Source organism: Misgurnus anguillicaudatus, chromosome 3 (genome assembly GCF_027580225.2).
Source record: "Misgurnus anguillicaudatus chromosome 3, ASM2758022v2, whole genome shotgun sequence".
NCBI classification, from domain to species: domain Eukaryota; kingdom Metazoa; phylum Chordata; class Actinopteri; order Cypriniformes; family Cobitidae; genus Misgurnus; species Misgurnus anguillicaudatus.
The window spans coordinates 6,539,206-6,560,440 of record NC_073339.2 but is presented as its reverse complement, the minus strand read 5'-3'; the positions used below and the strand labels follow the sequence as shown (position 1 = coordinate 6,560,440).

The following is a 21,235-nucleotide window of genomic DNA, read 5'->3' as shown; positions in this document are numbered from 1 at the left end:
ACTATTACGATTTTATCATCGTGTTTCGGTTTCTTTTAGTTATAAAATATATATACAAGCATATTAAAACGTTTTAAACACGAGGTACGGTCTAAAAATACACACCACGGTCAGTTACTGTTTGTACATCGCAGGCAAAGTCTCAGTAATTTTCCACACTCCACGCGCGGTCCAACCCACATCACGCTGCGATGAAAAACCCGCCTCATACATGAAACCAAGGGCAAACGACGCTATGGGAGGACTTAACGCTGACCGACAGCGCCGCCGTCCAATCGCATACAAGAGATGCGCGAGACGCTCCCTCACCAGCCAATCCGCTGCGGAGGAGGGCGTGTTCGCAGTCCGAATTTTACGCGGCGCTACGGCCTGAAAACTAAACCGAGATGGAATACACCAGTCTGAACCGGTTTCAACCAGTCTTGCGTGTGATGCATAAGACTGGAGAAGAGCTGGGTCACAGACCTCGCGCAGATATCTGCTTTATAAACAACGTTTTTCTGTACTAGACAAACGATTAACTACCAATAAACTAACGATTGTTTTTTCAAGCTGCTCTTGTGACACGGAATGAGCAGATAAAGCGAGTTTGTGGACGAGATAGATGAACCAGCACGGGCTGCTGACTGAAAAAGGACTCGGATTGAATTGCTGAAGAAAATCATTAAAATAACGACACAAATACTTCATTTGAGGGTGTTTCATACATTCTGTGTTCTGCTCTGTATAGTGTGCGCTAAGTAGTGTGCTAGCACGTTAGTTAGCCTTTGAAGTGAACTTGCTGGATGCTCGCGTTGACTTGTTTTACACACTGCTGCCGCGTGAAATGAGATAAAACATACTTTGTTCTCGGTGCTTATTTCTGTTTTGATGCGCATTTTCCCGTTGCCTGACTCTCCTTATCCAAGTTTGTATTGGTTTCATTTCGGCGAAGTAAGGAGCATTGGTTAAACAGGTAAGTTGAAGGGTGTGTATTCAGAGTGCTTGTGATATTTGTGTCATAAACTACTAATCAGTGAGATAAGCCAGTTGAATGAAGTGCTAGTTTGCTGCTGGTGGTGCGCAAAAACGAAAACGAGTTTTGTCACTTACTGCGCGCCGTTACTGTATTTGCTGGCTCACGTGCAGCTCCCGTTAAAGTATTTTCGTCTTTTGTGTATTTTATGTATTCAGTAACGCGTGAGCGCATATGCTCAATACTTTACTCGTAGTAAAACACGCACGATGAATTAATAAATAAATTGAAGACACTTTTAACAGTGATTTCAGTAATAAATGTCCCAGGTTGGGTTATAGGTAGTCCTTCACAATCAATTCATGCTTAAATATTGCGTTTTAAGGAGGAAAGTTTCAGCCACGTGTTATGAGCCATTGAAATAATTGACGTGATATTTGCTAAAAGTGTGTTCATTATCTTTTCAACCCCTTCCTGCAGCTCTATGCCGGCAGATATGACCATGTTGGCGGATCACACAGCACGACAGCTGCTAGATTTCAGTCAGAAGTTAGACATCAACCTGCTGGACAATGTCGTCAACTCCATGTACTATGATGTCGGATCTCAGGTAAGCGTTTGTTTACAACCACTGAGACATTTCTGAACATCTATAGACGGGTGTGTCAAAAAGTTACTTTTTATTTTAGCAAAGACTGGCACAAGAAGTCCTCACCAACCTGAAGGATCACCCAGATGCCTGGACCAGAGTTGACACCATATTGGAGTTCTCCCAGAACATGAAAACCAAGGTATGCCAACATTGGTGTATGTGTGTTAATGCATAATGCCAAGCAAACGTGCATTAAGGCCTACCACTGAGAGAAAATATGTTTTCTAAACGGATCGAAAGCTCTGGCCAATCAGGCGATGACTTTGCAGGCAGCTTTTGCGCATGAAGGCATCTCCACGAAAAGGGATTCGGACAGGCTTCATTGGAAGCGTAACGGAATTATATTCGAATTATACATCGAGAGAGTTTTTTACTATAACCAATTACATGTATATAAAACTACAACACAATTTTTTGGCTAGAAATGCATTCAAAAGTGAATATTAAACTTTTGAACGTTTCTCGCCCACCATTTTGTTTTTTCCAGCTTGATGTTGCACGACCAATTGTACACGCATACACACGCATAGCATTGTGGGACATGAAAGGCAGCAAAGGATACATCTATGCTGCCTTTAAAAAAACTTTAGGGTTGCGTTCAGTCCCGACAAAACGTTGCACAACATTTTTAAATCGAAAGGGTGGTGCGTTGAACTCCTTGATCTGATGACGCAAGTGTTGCAACTATGGCAGCTGAAAAGGGCAAATGTTGCATACTGTTTTAAGCTTAAATGTGAATTCGGACGTGCCTTGATGCCTTCCTGTCTTGGAATGCAGCCTCTGAAGGCAGCGCTTTATAGCTTTCATACACGGCCAAAATCTCTTGCATTAAGCAAATGGATAATTTATTCTGCTGATGTTCGATTTTAACATAATTGCTTCTTGCATTGCAGTACTACGCTCTTCAGATACTGGAGACTGTGATCAAAACACGCTGGAAAATTCTTCCACGTAATCAATGTGAAGGTGAGGGACACTTTGGTGTAAGAATAATTTAAAGGGAAATAAAAATGAAACTAGTCCTCATTCTTTATGTACTCCACATTTTTTGGTGTGTCCCAAGGAGTTAAGAACATTTAATTTAAAGTGTTTATTATTTCAAATGCATACATGAGAACTCTTTAGGGAGGTTTCCTGGACCGGGCTTATCCTAATCCCAGACTAAAATGCTGCCTTAGTTTAAAACCATCTTGCACTGACATATCTGAACATATATCAGTGCCATTGTTTTGTTTACACCAGTATAGTTTTTTGTAAGAAACTACTTGAATGTCCCAATATAACTAAGGCCTAGTCCTGGATTAATCTGAACCCTGTCTGGAAAACTTCTTTCAGTACTGTTTTTATGACCTAAAATCCAGGAATATGTTTTGTGACTTCATTTTGAAACTTGTATTGCTGTACATGCATAAAATTAAATTGTTTGTGCACAAATAACTTCTCTGTTCACAGGAATCAAAAAGTATGTTGTGGGGCTTATCATTAAGACTTCTTCTGATTCAAACAGCGTAGAGGTAAGACAAAACCGTAAGCCACATCTACGTTTAATAGGTTTTGGAATCGCAATTACTTTTAGATGAAAATCTTTTTAAAGTTTCATTCACTTTCTCTTTCCTGAAAAATGTATGATGCATTGAAAAGTTTCTTAAAATTAAATCGTGCGGTGCCTAAAGCGTCTCACCTCTGCTGTATATATTATCTGTGTCTTGCAGCTGCAAGTTTATTTAACACCCTTTCTCTCTTCCTAAAAATCACACATACATGGTTGACAAGTGACAGTGTTTTGTACAACATAAAATGGATCCATTCTCATTCCTCTGTTCACTTTTACAGAAGGAGGGAGTTTACATAGCAAAGCTAAACATGATCCTGGTGCAGGTAGGCATCGTATAATTAACTTCGGGCATTTTGTGTTTGTAAATGTGACATTGTGAGATGTTGACATTCCTCTCTTCTAAATATTTGTTGTGTTGCTTTGCAGATTCTGAAGCAGGAATGGCCGAAGCACTGGCCCACGTTCATTAGTGACATTGTGGGTGCGAGTCGTACCAGTGAGAGTCTCTGTCAAAACAACATGATCATCCTGAAGCTTCTCAGCGAGGAGGTCTTTGACTTTTCCAGTGGACAGATGACTCAGGTCAAAGCCAAACACCTGAAGGACAGGTATTACTCACCGCCATCAGACACCTGCTACTAACATCTGTTTTGTGTAAAAGGATCACCTACTAACCTATCAATAAACCATTTATCAACATGCAGTAAAAATAAATCTGTAATGTATCAAGTCCTACATTCAAAACCCCCACTGGTGTAGTGTTAACACATAATATGAATGTTAATAGCAGTAAGATGTATTAAGCACCAGGGTTCCCACGGGTTTTTGAAAGTTTGTGAATCTGGGGGGGTCCAAGGCCCTGTGAAGTTTTTGAAAGTATGCATACATAGATACAGGTCATTGAAAGTGATTGAATCCATTTTATGCAAGAAGTTTTCTGAAAAAAAAATGTTATTCCCTGTGTAGTGTAGGATAATATCATAAAAACTTTAGACTTTTTATGCACACGTGCTAAACTGTTCACTTTAAATGCTTATATCGTCTTTATGCGAATGTTGATTCATACCAAAATGCTTTTTTGCATAGTTGTGTTTGACACGTGAAAACGTCTCGGGTTACGTATGTGACTGTTGTTCCCTGAGAAGGGAACGAGACGCTGCGTCTTCCTTGCCATACTTCCTGCGTCCCTGTAACGCCGTCTTTGGCAATATTTCAGATAGCGATATACTTCCTGGCTCCTGCGTCAGCATGTCTTTGTCGTTAAGCCTTAACATTGGTTGAATTTGATATACACATTCAGACGCACTTACCCCTGGCGTCCCCAAAGTGTCACCGCAGTGACGCAGCACGAGTTCCCTCGAAAGGGAACTGTAACAGTGTATATTAAAAGGTAATACAATGTAACCTTGCTCTTACATGTAACCTTGTCCCCACATTTAGTCCTTGAATTTGAGAGAATATTGAATTTGAAATGAACTAAGATGTGGGAACCCTGTAAGCACGGAGTATAGTTTTTTTTTTTTTTTTCATTTACGCGAATGTATGTGCATGGTCAAAAGCAAAGTATAAAATAAGTTTATTTGAGTTGTACGTCTACGCAGACGTTAGACAAATGCGCATTGTGACAAAATACAATGCATCTCTGGTAGGCGCATGTACGACCCTCGCGAGTAATGTACCATACTTCGTCTTTTTCTTGTCCAAATGTGACTGGGTCATCTCAGATGCGTGCTAATGTGTGGTGTTTATGGTAGTGTGAAAGGTCGAGATATGTGCATGCTTCATTTGCATGTATTAAATATTTTTCTGTTTCTCTCTTTTTCAGCATGTGCAATGAATTTTCACAAATATTTCAGCTCTGCCAGTTTGTGATGGTACGTGACAAACATATTTTTAACAGCTTAAATCTGCTTTCTCTGTACATTTTTAACTCCTGTAATGTCATGCCCTGTTCAACAGGAGAATTCCCAGAATGCTCCTCTGGTTCACGCCACGTTGGAGACTCTTCTTCGTTTCCTAAACTGGATTCCACTGGGCTACATTTTTGAGACCAAACTCATCAGCACACTAGTGTACAAGGTAACAAAACTTATAAACCTGTTGAAGTGTCCGGTCCCTATATTATCAAGTATAAATATGAAACAAAATATTAAGAGTAATAACGTCATCAGGTCTGCACAGTGACTTTTTTCAAAGCTTTCTGTATCAAAATTGATTCAGGATCTGTGCTCCAACAATTAACAACCCCAAAACTCAGGAATTGATCTTTAGATTAACTTTCACTCCTCTGACAAAGGCGCACTTGCATTGGTTCAGCTTGCCTGTGCGTAAGAAAGAGAGGAAGATTATTTGGACTGCCGGCTGTTTGCATTTACACTTTGCTCAAAGCTTTGTGTCCAAGCTGATGGTCCTACAAATATAATCAAATAAATGTGTATGTCTATAGAAGAAATGTAACATGTATTTAACGCCGGTCTTCGTTCTCCTTCAGTTTCTGAACGTTCCGATGTTCAGGAACGTGACTCTGAAGTGTCTGACGGAGATTGCGGGGGTCAGCGTCAGTCAGTATGAGGAGCAGTTTGTCAGCCTGTTTACCCTTACCATGGTGCAGCTCAAACAGGTACGCAAACTCGCATCTAAAAATTTAATCATTCCTAATTTGTACTTGGGCATACGGCAAGATTGAGATTGTAAGACATTGGTGTGGTATTTAAATCATGATTGATTACCCTGCGAAAAGCTGTTTATTTAGCATTAACTGTAACCAACAGATGCTGCCACTCAACACAAATATTCGCCTGGCATATGCGAATGGGAAAGACGATGAGCAAAACTTCATCCAGAACCTCAGTCTGTTTCTCTGCACCTTCCTCAAAGAGCACGGACAACTGATAGAGAAGAGGCTAAACCTCAGAGAAAACCTCATGGAGGTACACACACACATAGACTTAATCGCAGATCAATGAGATGATGTTGACACACACATGAAAACGTGACTTCTGTATGTGTAGGCACTGCATTACATGTTAATGGTGTCAGAAGTGGAAGAGACCGAGATCTTCAAGATCTGTCTGGAGTATTGGAACCACCTGGCTGCTGAGCTCTACAGGGAGAGCCCCTTCTCCACGTCAACCTCGCCGCTCCTCTCCACCAGCCAGCACTTCGACGTGCCGCCCCGCAGACACCTGTACCTTCCGGTGCTCTCCAAGGTCAGTCGCAGAGAATGTCTGAGGGGTGTTGAACTTGACAGGTGTCTCAAATAGGTTTGCTAAGGGGCGGAGGGTTTCTGGAAAATTGCCGGGAACTTAATCTGGGGATTTTTGGAAATTTATGGGAATTATTTGGAAATGTATAGAAACTATATCATATACAAACATAAATAATCATTTGTTGGGCATAAGCAGACATGCAAAGTAATTCAAATGTTAAAGAATACTTAAACTCATCAAGCCTGGAATTTTTTGATCAAAAATCATTTAGAAATATGAATTGGCATGTTTTGAAAGAATGTAGGGCTGTGACGATACATCGCGTTCCCCGTAAAAAAGACCTACTTGAAACCGATTCTGAATCGCAAGGCTCCGATTCTGTGTTTCATGCACAGCTTGTGCGTGTACTACGGCTCTGTGATCAGTAGGAAGTCCTTATCAATCTAAAATCAAATTTTTTGAGTCATTTATAATGTGAATTTTAAAAAGCAACACTCAAACACAATCATTCAAAATATTTTTATTATCATGAAATACCTGAAACAATCTGAAGAACAGCGATATAAATATCCATTTAGACATTTCCTTGAATAGCATTTGTAATGCTACTTCTTCTGTGACACAAATGGCGTTTCTACACGAGAAAACCCCCTGGCTTTTGGATGTGGCGGCTTTTCACCTTAAATTATTAAAATTCATTCATTGAGAAAACGTGCATTTGCACGATTAATCGTCACAGCCCTAGAAGAATGCATGTACATGCAAGGGGTGTGGCCTCAATGGCCCTTTAGTAAGCTGTGTGCATGTGACTGAGGAATGTGCAAGGTAGATATTTAAATGAAATTGCATTAAATGCTGTTTTAAACAAAGTTATGCTGCAAGAACTACATTTAATTGCCCTGTTATAGGCAACTTTGTCTATTTTATTTTTTCAAATTTCCAGTTTATTCACTTCAATTCCTGTATTTTCCGGACTATGAGTTGCTCCGGAGTATAAGGCGTCTCAGTAAAAAAATGCGTCATGAAGAGAAAAAAAAAATGTATAAGTCACCCTGGACTAAGTCACATTTATTTAGAAAATTATTTCACAAAATCCAAGCCCAAGAACACACATTTAATCTGGAGAGGCACGTGATTCAACTAAACAATAGCACACTGAACAACAGGCTGAGTAGGTGTCTACATGTTAGCGTAACACATTAAGAGGCTGTTTACACTTGGCATTAACATGTGTTTTCGTCGATCGGATCACATGTGGACGACATTAATGCCAGGTGTAAACGGTGTTCAAAACGTTTTGAGCTCGTCCACTTTCGACCACTTTCAACCACATCCAGAGGTGGTCGAAACCACTTTCGATCGGATCGCTTTGGAGCTGCGGAACGCACATGTGGTTGAATGCGTTCGAACAGCCACACGCGACCGCGTTCTCTCCGCCCATTTATCTAATCTGAGGTATTAAACACAAGTTTTACGTCTTTTTTTACTTCTGGCGTGAACATTCGGTGAACAGCGCTATTTTTAGCCTTTCATTGATAAAACTAAGCGGCTGATCTCCGTAGTTTCGTTTTGAAAGCGTGTGAAAGTTGTGCGATCCTATTTCATCAATTGCGCTGAAAATTCAAAGAAAGCTCTTACATACTCATGTACAAAACACTGTGCAGCATGTTTACTTGCTAAACAAGCAGTGCACTCCGACATAATATTAGCTTGCGTCCATATAAACTCATAATTACTCCCGCTCGGGTTTGAATGACAGCAGAGAGACTCGCCCACCGTCTCACAGACCACCCCCTCATAGTATTCAGCACAGAAGTGGTCGAAAGTGGACAAAAGAGACGGATTTAAATACCAGGTGTAAACGTAATGTGTCTCTCTCGTCCACTTGTGATCCGATCAATGAAAACACATCTTAATACCAAGTGTAAACAGCCCCTAAGGGTTATTCAGCTAACGTAAACAATAGCAAACAGAACATACAGGCTGAATTGGTGTCCGCAGCATATAGCGCCCTTTCGCGGCTGTAGACGGTAATGTTTCCTCTTGGTTCATGTTAGTCAGTATGAATTAATTTTGACATATAAATCGCACCTGACTATAAGTCGCAGTACCAGGCAAACTATGAAAAAAAATTGTGAAAGATCGAGAATTTTGCAACCCTAGTCTCAAATCTTTGGGAACAGATTCAACATAGGCTTATTTTTCTGACACTGGATGCATGTTTGACCCATTCAGGTACGTCTGCTGATGGTGAGTCGCATGGCCAAACCAGAGGAGGTTCTAGTGGTGGAGAATGACCAGGGCGAGGTGGTGAGAGAGTTCATGAAAGACACAGACTCCATCAACCTCTACAAGAACATGAGGGAGACTTTGGGTAATCACCAAAGGCACATTCATCTACCCTAGATGTTTCCAGGACAGGGTTTATCCTAGTCCTAGATTAAAATGCATGTTTGAGCTGCCCTAATTAAAAAAACATCTTGCACTGAAATATCTTAACATGTATCAAGTGCCATTGTTTTGTTTACACAAGTATGTTTGTAAAAACTACTAACTAAGGCCTAGTACAGGATTAAACCTTGCCCCTAGATGTTTAGATCTAATGGTTCTTTCTCTCTTTTTTTTTTCTCCAGTCTATTTGACTCATCTGGATTATGCTGATACAGAGAGGATAATGACAGAGAAGCTTCATAATCAGGTGAATGGTACCGAGTGGTCATGGAGGAACCTGAACATGCTGTGCTGGGCCATTGGCTCCATCAGTGGTGCCATGCATGAGGAGGATGAGAAGAGATTCCTCGTCACAGTCATTAAGGTCTTTATTCACCGTTTATGTAGCCTCCCCAAAATACACTTTATTTTTTAATGTCTTTTGTCGTATGGATGTTTGTGAATCCCATTCTCTGATTGGTGTTTGTCTCTGCTTCAGGATCTGCTGGGTCTGTGTGAACAAAAAAGGGGGAAAGACAACAAGGCCATTATCGCATCCAACATCATGTACATTGTTGGCCAGTACCCACGATTCCTCAGGGCCCACTGGAAGTTCCTCAAGACCGTTGTTAACAAGCTCTTTGAGTTCATGCATGGTGAGAAAAACCACTATCTGTGCTTTTATTTGGGGCTGCTGAACCCCAAAATGTCTGTGCATGTATATGTTTAAAGCGTTTTCCCAAATTTGGTATTAATCGGGCAGTGTCTTCTGTTTCAGAGACCCATGACGGTGTGCAGGACATGGCGTGTGACACGTTCATCAAGATCGCCCAGAAATGCAGGAGGCATTTTGTGCAGGTGCAGGTGGGCGAGGTGATGCCCTTCATCGATGAGATCCTCAACAACATCAACACCATCATCTGTGACCTGCAGCCGCAGCAGGTACACACGTTTTACGAGGCCGTGGGCTACATGATCGGAGCGCAGACGGACCAGACCGTGCAGGAGCACCTGATAGAGAAATACATGCTCCTTCCCAACCAGGTGTGGGACAGCATCATTCAACAGGCCACTAAGGTAAGCATCATGCATTATGAAGTTCAGTTATCTTTGGTAGAAAGAAAGGGGTGAGTTTTTACACCTTACAAGATCAGTCAAGGTGGGGGTCGCATGGACAGGGCTAATTTTAGTGTTTTTATAGGGCTGATAATATTGATGTGCTGTTTTTGTCAGAATGTGGACATCCTGAAGGACGCCGAAACCGTGCGTCAGCTGGGCAGCATCCTGAAGACCAACGTGAGAGCGTGTAAGGCTGTGGGCCACCCGTTTGTCCTGCAGCTGGGCCGCATTTATCTGGACATGCTGAATGTGTACAAGTGCCTGAGCGAGAATATATCATCTGCCGTCCAGACCAACGGTGAGACGTGCGCGACATAACATCTGACTTGTGTCTGGCATAATAATGCGTTAAGTTGAAACCAATTTCGTTTTGTCTGCAGGTGAGATGGTGACCAAGCAGCCTCTGATCAGGAGCATGCGAACGGTGAAGAGAGAAACTCTGAAACTTATTTCTGGATGGGTCAGCCGTTCCAATGACCCTCAAATGGTTAGTTCTCCTGATCCCAGATCAGGTTATGCAAGCCGTGAATAGAAATGCCAGATATTAAATATTTTTGTGTTCTCAGGTCGGAGAGAACTTTGTTCCACCTTTGCTTGAGGCAGTTCTTATTGACTACCAAAGAAATGTTCCTGCTGCACGGGAACCAGAGGTACTCAGCACCATGGCAACCATCGTCAATAAGCTCGGAAGTCATATAACAGCCGAGATTCCCAAAATCTTCGATGCTGTGTTTGAATGCACCCTCGACATGATCAACAAGGTTAGACATTTATCATATATAACTCCCTGTGTATATTAATGGTGTAGAGTGTTATCAGAGAACTGAAAGTGTCGGTTGTACAATGTGAATCACTGTGACTGATCTGTGGTCAGTTTTTAAAGAAAGTATTTTAACTTATCTCTCTCTCTCGTAGAACTTTGAGGAGTATCCTGAGCACAGGACGCATTTCTTCTACCTACTCCAGGCCGTCACCTCTCAGTGTTTCCCAGCTTACCTGTCCATCCCACCTGCACAGTTCAAACTCGTGCTGGACTCCATCATCTGGGCCTTCAAACACACCATGAGGAATGTTGCCGACACAGGTGGGCGGAGAGAACATTGTTAGGTTTAAAGCATTGTATTTGTACATGAATGCATCTAGTCAAGCTCAATTTCATGCATTGTTGTGTTCTAAAAAGTACAATGCCATTACAACATTCAGTGAATATTTTCAACACGTCGTAACAGGAGAAAATATTTGCGTCTGCATTTGCATACTTGCGTAGACAACATTTTTGTCCTTGCATTTCAACTCAAACTTGAAAGTCATGAATTAAAACGCTCACTGTCTTTGTGTCTCCAGGGCTTCAGATCCTGTTCACCATGCTGCAGAATATCGCGCAGGAAGAGACGGCCGCCCAAAGCTTTTATCAGACGTACTTCTGCGACATCCTGCAGCACATCTTCTCTGTTGTCACGGATACATCTCACACGGCCGGTCAGTTGCTATGCAAAGAGACCGTGGCACATTCACACTGTATTCATTATTTTATTGACTGGATAATTGCTGATTTAAATTGTTTATGATGGACAGGTTTGACTATGCATGCATCCATCCTCGCCTACATGTTCAACCTGGTGGAGGAGGGTAAAATCAGCGTAGCGCTGAACACCAGCACCACCGTCAACAATCAAGTCTACGTGCAGGAGTTCGTGGCCAACCTGCTTAAGACCGCCTTCCCGCATCTACAAGAGTAAGCCCTTATAGAAAAGCACATAGATGTGTTGCTGTTCTTACTGATGTTAACATTTGGTGTTTTTGTGTGTTAGCGCCCAGGTAAAGGTGTTTGTCACGGGTCTCTTCAGCTTGAATCAGGACATTCCTGCGTTTAAAGAGCACCTCAGGGACTTCCTGGTGCAGATCAAGGTATGACACTTCCCTCAAGATTTTGACTTGTTTCTGTAATGAAAGACTAGTACGCTGATATAATTTTATAAGATGAGCAGGGCTTAGGAAACTAACTTTGACCAAGCATCATTAGATGTACTTGCAGGCACTACAAATGTCACATTGATTAGACAGAAACAGGGTTCACACGGGTCCTTGAAAGTTTGTGAATCTGGGAGGAAAAATTCAAGGACATATACATGGATACAGGTCATTAAAAGTGCTTGAATCTATTTCATGCAAGTAGTTTTCTGAAAAAAATCCATATTCCTGTGTAGTGTAGGATAATATCGTAAAAATTCTAGACTTTTTAAGCACACTAGACTTTTTTTAAGCTTTTTTGCATAGTTGTGTTTGACACATGAAAACATCTCTGGTTACGCTGTTGTTCCTTGAGAAGGGAATGAGACGCTGCGTCTCCCTTGCCATACTTCCTGCATCCCTGTAACGCCGCCTTTGGCAATATTTCAGATAGCGATATACTTCCTGACTCCTACATCACCCTGTCTTTGTTGTTAAGCCTCACCATTGGTTAAATTTTGATATACACATTCAGACACACTTACCCCTGGAGGCGTCCCCAAAGTGTCACCGCGGTGACGCAGCGCGAGTTTCCTCGAAAGGGAACTTTAACAATGTATCTTAAAAGGTAACACAATGTAACCTTGCTCTCACTTGAAATGTGTTCCCACATTTAGTCCTTGAATTTGAGGGTATTGGACCTGGAAAGTCCTTGAAAGGTCCTTGAATTTGAAGTTAAAGGTGCAGTGTGTAAATTTTAGTGGCATCCAGTGGTGAGGTTGCGAATTGCAACCAACGGCTCAGTCCACTGCTCACCCTCATTTTGAAACACATAAAGAAGCTATGGTACACGACACTGGAAAACATGTAATTGACAGAGACAATTTAGTAAAAAAAAGTTTGTCCGTTAAGGGCTTCTGTAGAAAATTAACATGGTGGCACAAAATGGCGACCTCCACGTAAGGGGACCCTCTGTGTATGTAGATAAAAATGTCTCATTCTAAGGTAATAAAAACATAACAGTTCATTATAAAAAGGTCTTTATACACCCCTGATAATATAGCTTTATTATTTTGCATTTCTGTCAAGAGATCCTTCTAAAAATTACATACTGCACCTTTAACTAAGTAGTTAATTTACCCTGCAGAAAGTACATGAATCAAAACTAAAAGCTACCATCACTCACTGGCATTTTGTCTGATTGCAGGAATTTGCGGGCGAGGACTCCACAGATTTGTTTTTGGAGGAAAGAGAAACTGCTCTGCGTCAGGCTCAGGAAGAGAAGCACAAACTCCAGATGTCCGTTCCTGGAATCCTCAATCCCCACGAGCTACCGGAGGAGATGTGCGAATAAGCACCTGTACAGTTTAATGCTCTTGAAGGAAATTTGTGTGCGCGCGTGTGTATAGAGGTTCAATGAGGGAAACAAAAAAGATGAATCCAAATGGTGGATGTTTGTCGACCAAATCAATGCCAATGTGTGAAAGAACAATGTCATTCGTTCCATTCATTCCCCATTTTTGGGTTTTATATAGAAGAAACAGTTACGGTGTATCTCTTGTATATCAACTCGCTGAAAATCATTCATCTCTGTTTCTGTTTGGTATTTTGCTTTTCTGTTAACAGCTCATGACGAATCAAACATTTTAATGCCCTTGACCTTTTCATCTATTTGTGAATATGTAATATACGGTAAGACAGGCCAATGAATACAGACCATTGCTGCACAGGAGGAGAGCGTTTCTGGGATAGGGCCTTGTTGAGCTGTGCGGCAGCATGGCTCGTATGTACTACAGCAAATGAATGTGATGGTTTCGGATGAGTAGCTGTAATGCTCTTCTGTTCTTTCTGGGGGAATTTGTAGTACGTAATTTTTTTTCGGTTGCAGTATTTGTGAAAGAGCAAAGTTCATGCTATATAGAGTATTTTTTTGCATAACAATGGAAGGGTCTGTTCATATCCTATTTGTAAAGCTGTGTATTAGTACTATGGAAACAAAGTTGGTTATTTTTACAAAGCGTTTGTTTGTTTGTTTGTTTTTTTTAATCATATAGGACTCATTTAACTTAAGAACCTTGTCAATTGTGCACATTCTAAGGACTGTATATTTCTGTAAATATACAATTGAACCTTTTTGCATTAATTTTGTGTCATTCATTATCCAATTTAGATTTGCTGCTATGATTTAACGCTTTATTATCGTGGTCATGAAAAAACTTAAAATTATCAGGAAATGTAAAAAATTTCTGGAACATAACGAAAAATTTATTTTTTAGTTTTGCGCGGTCGTAAAACTATTAGTTGGTATATATGCCAGTTTTTACCACGGGCCTGTGGAATGCTTTATTCTGACTATAAGGATTTTCTTTTTCTGGGTGGATCATCAAGACTATTGGTCCCCCTAGAAGTCAATCAGGTGTGTTGCGCAATGCATTTTTTTTTAAAGTGGAGAAGGCGGTTCTTTTCTAAAATTTGAGAAAATCCTCTGCTACACCTTTAAGGTTTTATTTAAAATAATAATATTCAAAGATATTTAGGATAAATTTAAAGGGGACATTTCACAAGATTTTAAAGATGTAAAATAAATCTTTGGTGTCCCCAGAGTGTGAAGTTCTAGCATTAAACGCCACATAGATAATTGATTATAATGGGTTAAAATTGCCACTTTGTAGGTTTGACCAAAAATTTGCCATTTTGGGGTGTGTCCTTTAAAATGCAAATGAGCTGATCTCTGCACTAAAGGTACATTCACATTAAAAGCGACTTTGACGCTGTGTGTCGCTCATCTCTTTCAAAAGAGTCGTTCCTGTATCTGGTTGTCATAAACAAATGAGTAACGTCCACTCCAGTAACTGATGAGAGACTCATAACTCCCCTGCTTCATTCTCATTGGTAGTCGCTGCTGAATGTCGTTCATATTTTGCCGCGCGACTGGACACACCCCATCCAGTTGCCAACGGTTACTGTCGCTCATGTAGCCAACTTCCATTGAAATCAATGAGATCACGTCGCTCTGCTACTGTTAGTCGCTGTTAGTCTGAATGCAGCTTAAATGGCAGTGCCGTGGTATTATCCCCTTCTGACATCACAAGGGGGCCAGATTTCATTTATCTATTTTTTTTTTCAAATGTTTGCAGAGAATGATTTACCAAAACTAAGTTACTGGGATGTTCTTCTTCACATTTTCTAGGTTGATAGATCAGGGGCACGTTCAATCTCACACCGGTGCGCAACGTTTTGCTACGGTTTCCGGGTTGAACGACATGTTTCCTTGAAACAGTGTGCAACGGAATGCAACAGGTTTTAGAAGCGTTTTCTCTTGTTTGGTGGGTGTGTCAGAAATGTCAGCCCAATCAGCGGCAAGATGTATAAAACCACGCTCGCTCAATGGGTTCAAGTTGGAAAGTTGTCTTTTATTCTGGACGGCAAGTTCAGTGACTGTAACATCAAGGGTATTTTACAGTATTAGCCTAAACACACATTTATAACGATTTCATCAGGCTTCAGAAACATTTAAAAAAGAACACAAAGAATGGCCTCTCAGCTACCGTAGTTGCAACTCTTGCGTCATCACAACAGGGTGTTCAATGCATCGCCGTTTCAGTTTAATAAACGCTGTGCAACGTTTTGTCGGGGCTGAACGCAGCCCTGATTTTCATGATATGTCCCCTTTAAAAGTTGACTGATAACCAGGAAATCACAAAAATAAAACTAGAAAGAGAAACGAAATAATGCTAGTTCCTGACCCCTTTAAATAGCATTTCGATTGTGTACTAAAAAGGAACAAGTTGTGGTTCGTTGAGAACCCTGAAAACCCATTTTTGGAGGTCCACACCATCCCTTTTGTTGAAGATATTTAGGATTTTTTTGGAGACCTCAGGCCTTGACTCGTTCATAATCAGAGGCACAGTAATAAATCTTTGTATTGAAATCTTTCATAGTGATTTAAGTGACGGATTTGGTCCATATAAGGTCATTGGTTTTGTGTCACGTGTCACATTACATATTAAAATAAAATATATGTTTTCCCTATAACATGAACTTTATCTAGGCCCATAATTTACAAAGAAATAACTGTCCACAATAAACGAGGCTAATGTTCAAATTAAAGTCCACGTGCTTGACCGCGAGATATCGCGAGATTTTCTAAAGCAGGCCGAACGAGTCGGGAAGAAAGCGTGACGGGCGAAAAGAGGGTTGTGGCGAGAAGGGATACAGCTACGGCCATAATCCCGCCGGATGAGCGCTGTTTCTCATCTTAATCCTACCTCCAAACCCAACATTTTACGACATTTCGGCCGAAGCTGTATCGCTGTTGTTTATTCAAATCCTACCCCTAAACTCAACATCTCGCGATATTTGGCCGTAGCTGTATCCCCTCTAGCCAGAACCCGAAAACATTCGATGTGTATCAAACGGCTCCTCCCACGTTCCATGTAAGGTTTCCGAAAAAAGCCGAACGGACCACAAAAAGACAAAGCGATAACACCCGACCGCTGCCTGTTTGCCACGGAGCGACAGCGAGACTTCCCGAAACAACCCGAACGTTTCCGAAACCACCCGACGGAAACAACCGAAGTGTAACTCCCGTCTCTGTTCATCATGGCTACCGTATGCACTAGTCTGCACAGTAACGCTCTGCTCGGAGATTGAGTCTCCGTTTTCTTTCAGTGCCTCACATTTACTCTCTCCATCCTCGACATTTCGACAAAAAGTCCCGCTTGCATGAGCCCAAGCGTCCCCGGTTGTGTTGTCTCACGAAAACGAGCCTTCATCAAGCATTTCGTCGGGCCTTAAACACCCCCTTAAAAAGGGAAAACGGGCAACATTTTATTTCGCCCATGACCTGGTCACACTTTTCGCCTTTATGAACCATGTGTGAGAACTGCGCCGAGCTGCTGGAGGTGCTCAATGAGAGTAAGTCGACGGCATTTTTTGTTGTTTTGTGTGTTTGTTGTGTTGCCGGAGTTGTTTGCAGCTCAAGTTGTTAGCGTGACTGTCCGAGCATGCGGCTCTTTGCTTCGCGTCAGCGCTGATGTTTATATTTAATATCGTTGATTTCAACACATACTGTATTTAAAACAGCTGTTTAGGCCCCTATGTGTGTCACCAATTGTTTTATTTTTATGTGTTATCGTTAATTCAATGATATTTGAACGTGTTAGCCGCGTCCATACATTTCAATGCTACACCGTTAAACAAAATCCGATGTAAAATCTGCTTTCTGATATGCACGAAATGCTATAAACATATTTATTTGTGTGCTAAAAAGCAGTTTGGTTTGATATGTTTGGAGACTGATGGGAAGTTGAGCTGACATTAGCACTAGCATTAGCCTGAGCTCAAAGTGTTGACACATTGTCATCCTTCAAAATACACTCGGATCAGCATCTGAACAAACAACACAATTCACACCACCGTTTATTTCTGTTTTATGAGACCTAAAGTGACCTGACACTAATGTTTGGACGGGTTTTTGCGGTCTTTGGCCTGGTGATGGCTGGCTGCAGGATTCAGCCAGTGTTTATTTGTGTGTGTGTGTGTGTTTGTGTGTTTGTGCTTTGTTAGTTGTCTTATGCGGATGGATGGGGTTTCTGAATCAGTACCATCGGCTTGGCATGTAAATTCAGGCAATGATACAATAGTTGTGGCACAAATTAGATCAATGCAGTGTCCTTTTACAACAAAATGTAGTGATGGGAAAACCATGGTTCTTGTTATAAACTGTAGGAGTAACACCAAAAAGCTTGGTCTGCCACAGTGTTGCAATGGTACATTACCAAAAAAGAAAAAGCATTATCATAATAATATCTAAAATACAAAACATTGTAATACTTCTGTCTTTTATAACATGAATTATACACAATTAATAACATTAGTTAGTTTTAGTAATGTAAAGGTCATGGGTTTGATGCCCTGGGGGCACACACACATAATAAAGTATATAGCTTGAATGCATAAATGTAATGTTTAGTTTTTACGTAACATTGTGGTGCCACCATAGTACATGTCCTGAAATGTACGATATTATTGTTGGTTTTGGTCGTTGTTTTAATGTACTTCATGAAATGTATTTCATGTATAATGTAAAAGTATTATGTATTGCATTAAAATGTATTTAATAATTCACCATGGGAAATGACCACTTTTAGACAATGTTGTCTTATTTTTGAATCCACATTAGAAAGTATTTTAATTTTTTGACAGCAGCACACAGTTATTGGCCAACACAGATATAAAATGGTGGATATAGGCAAATTTTCTGCGTGAAAGTGTCTTAGTTTAGCCAATGTTGTTGTGTCAGGCTAGTATGGATAGTCAAACTGTAGGGGTGTGATGAGACACCAACTCCACGAGACGAGACACAAGATTGGGTTCAAGAGAATGAGACACAAAGAAATTAATTATAAAATACAAGTTTTATTCAACTGAAATCACATAATGTTGAAATATTTTGGTAACACTTTACAAAAAGGTTGTATTAGTAAACTTTTTTTGTAAAAAGTCGTAATCTCGATTATTTAACATAATTACTTTATGACTTCGAAAACATGGTTTTATTTAACCTTTTTATTAAGTAAGTGTTGCAACAGGCTACACGTGTCAAAGCGCGTGGTGCCTTACAAACACATTGTTCCAGCAACACGCAATTTATATTTAAATTGCACAATAATTGTTTTACTTTGATTATCTTGTCTTCAAAACAATTAATTAGAGAGCCCTAGTAAACATTAGTAAATGCATTAACTAACATGAACAAACAATGAACAATACAGTTTTTCAGCACATATTATCTCTTGTTAATGTTAGTTAATGTTAATACAGTTATTTGTGTTAATTGATAAAAGTTAACAGTAACAACGCTTGGTTTTATAAATGTATCAATAAATGCTGAAATTAACTTGAACTAAGATTAATAAATGCTATAGAAGTATTGTTCATGTTAGCTAAGGCATTAACTAACCGTTAACAAATTCAATCTTGTTGTAAAGTGTAACCAATGTTTGAAATAATCTTGGACTGTCACTACTAATTATTTTGGTAATTGATAATAAAGTAATTTGGGCAGTAACCTTTAAGATGACGTTTATAATAATGATGTGGCAATAATTATTGATTCAAATAAAGTATCACAACTAACTAAACACATGTTTTACATGGTAAACATTGTGTTTTCAACAAACACATTAAAATGTATGTAATTAAACCAAGCGTGTCGCACATGCCCCGAAAAGTCAAGCCAAAATGTCCCCCCCAGTGACTGGTCCCACTAGTACAGGTCATAAACCCCGCCTCCCTCATGTTTTTCAATGGAACTTCAGACCATAAGTTTGTTTTTAGTTAGTTATTTAATACTATAAAAACAGTGGTGTGACGTCATGATTGACAGCTGTGATATGCACATTCTGCGAGGGAGGGGCCTTGATTTTGTGGCTTTACTTCCTGCTCACTACTGCGCGCAGGACTGGTCCCAAAATCGCTACTGCGCAAACTCAAGAACCAAGATGTTAGCGCCATATCAGGACACTGGCGGCTTCACTGTTCACCAATGGAAGAGAGCGAACGGGCGTCGTCCATCTTTTTTTTACATTCTATGAATAAAACCAACATAATGCATTATAACAATTTCGTGCGGAGGGCCCCAGTGGCCTGGCGATTGTTATTTTACTTTCATTTTACATTGAGAAAATGCTTACTTCTGGCCAAAAGAAGTTAAAATCCACTTAATCTTTAATATTTGTCCCCTTTCCAATAGAAATTGTACGGCCACTGTAATTCTTGAGCAAGAACATGCAGACCTTAAATTATGAGCGAGGGATTAAACTGCTCAAACATAACGCGCCTCCAACTTTATATTAATTCCCAAACAAATATTATTAGAAATCCAAACAAAAAAGCACAGTTAAAGACAGAATATTATAACGCATGCACTGTAAATGGTTTTGCCACAAACTAAACTTTATGCTGATATCACGAGACGGCATTTCAGCTCAACAAGAAATCTAGTGATTTTGGTGCAGACGCACTTTCGGCAACTCGAGTTTGAATCTAGGCTCGAGGTCCTTTGCCGGTTTTGTACCTTTCTCTACACCCTGCAGGGAGCTACACTGCGACCAAAATGGTCGCATATGCGACCTTTTGAACTGCCGTTGCGACCCTAATTTTTAATGGGTCGCAAATGTGCGACCTAATGTTTTAGACAATATTCTATGATTTACTATGAGCATTTATTAAAAAATAAATGTGGATATTAAGAATAAGTTTTATAACGTGCTCTGAGCCATCAACTGGCTTCATTTTGCGTGAAAGCACGTCGTGTCTCTCCCTATCAGTGTGCGTTTGCGTGCTCAGCTGTTTCTCAATGAATTAGGTGCGACGCAAGCGCAGTGTCTTCCATGTTTCTGAACTTGAGCAGAGGTCTTTCTTCACTGAGGACGCGGGACCCGTATGGTTCCGGGTTTATATTTTAAATGGTCTGTCGGGTCCGGTTAGGTCCTAGTTTAATTACTTTGGGTCCCAAGTCTGATTAATGTTGTGTTTATAACCCGAGTCGATCGGAAATCGGCCATGATCGCTACCGCGCTAAAGCTCGAGTCGAGTGCATTTTCAGCGTGCCTTCGGTTTCTATGGCGATGGTTCTTGTTACGACCACGCGCTGCATTTGCTTTCTCACATTTTTTTAATAATCTTATTATTAATAAACCATATCTTTTCTAAAACCATATCCATATTAAGTTTGGACAGAGATTGTAGCAAAAAGCAGTGCTAATGTCAAGCCCATTGCACTGAACGAGCAAAGCAATGTAAAGTCTGTCACCGGGACAGTAAGTAGACTTTTAAATCTGAAATAATGAGTGGATTAAGCTTTTTAAATCGGCAAGAGAGAAATAGAAAGATAGACACTTTTACTGCTTCTGCTCTATCTAATAGAAATTATTACCATTATAACATCAGTCATAACATCAGTCACATTTTTAATCTATAGACCTGCACTGTCTATTAATATACTATACATAGTATTGTATTATATTGAGTTTGATAAAAGGGGTCTATTGCTTCATATATCAGTGCAAAAACAGTAAGTGTTTTCGTGGTGCTTTGACAAACAGTGTCAGCTTTGTTAATGGCAAAGAAAGTTTGGGGTGGTTAGATTGATGAAATATAATGTGAAATTAATATTAATTTTCAATAAATCAAAGTATTGTGTTGTGTCACACGTTATTAGTTCTTCGTCACATGTATAGTAGTAGACCATTATTTGTCAGTGGGTAATAATTGCCCTTTTCACCGGCTACCACCACCAATGGCGCTTTTCCATTGCAAAGTACCCCACGGTTTAGTTTAGTTTGGGTCGGGTCAGCTCA

General features: G+C 40.3%; 2 protein-coding genes across 3 annotated transcripts in view; both read left to right on the top strand.

Annotated features, from left to right (window-relative positions):
• The first annotated feature begins 425 nt into the window (after nucleotides 1-425).
• On the top strand, nucleotides 426-14,013 carry xpo1a (exportin 1 (CRM1 homolog, yeast) a). Its single transcript, XM_055204326.2, has 24 exons — nucleotides 426-955; nucleotides 1,436-1,565; nucleotides 1,645-1,746; nucleotides 2,501-2,573; nucleotides 3,060-3,121; nucleotides 3,441-3,485; nucleotides 3,589-3,770; nucleotides 4,988-5,036; nucleotides 5,122-5,241; nucleotides 5,654-5,782; nucleotides 5,934-6,092; nucleotides 6,174-6,371; nucleotides 8,607-8,745; nucleotides 9,005-9,186; nucleotides 9,301-9,457; nucleotides 9,580-9,878; nucleotides 10,035-10,218; nucleotides 10,301-10,407; nucleotides 10,487-10,681; nucleotides 10,836-11,004; nucleotides 11,265-11,399; nucleotides 11,496-11,655; nucleotides 11,732-11,828; nucleotides 13,078-14,013. The coding sequence occupies exons 2-24, from the start codon at nucleotides 1,440-1,442 to the stop codon at nucleotides 13,222-13,224; spliced, it is 3,216 nt and encodes a 1,071-aa protein (XP_055060301.1). The 5' UTR covers nucleotides 426-955; nucleotides 1,436-1,439; the 3' UTR covers nucleotides 13,225-14,013.
• Nucleotides 14,014-16,380: 2,367 nt separating this feature from the next.
• The window catches only part of usp34 (ubiquitin specific peptidase 34), a 56,783-nt gene continuing 51,928 nt past the window's right edge, over nucleotides 16,381-21,235 (top strand). The window contains exon 1 of one of the 2 annotated variants that reach the window (XM_073860229.1): nucleotides 16,381-16,787. In XM_073860229.1, coding sequence (XP_073716330.1) covers nucleotides 16,745-16,787 — 43 coding nt within the window. In that variant the 5' untranslated portion in view covers nucleotides 16,381-16,744. The remainder of the gene's footprint in view (nucleotides 16,788-21,235) is intronic. The other variant, XM_073860237.1, reaches the window with a different exon arrangement.

Bases quoted from the DNA above. Each gene is read 5' to 3' on its own strand.
- xpo1a (XM_055204326.2), top strand. From the start codon at position 1,440: ATGCCGGCAGATATGACCATGTTGGCGGATCACACAGCACGACAGCTG. The intron at 5,242-5,653 runs GTAACAAAACTT...GTTCTCCTTCAG, and splicing joins TCAGCACACTAGTGTACAAG to TTTCTGAACGTTCCGATGTT. The intron at 10,219-10,300 runs GTGAGACGTGCG...TTTTGTCTGCAG, and splicing joins ATCTGCCGTCCAGACCAACG to GTGAGATGGTGACCAAGCAG.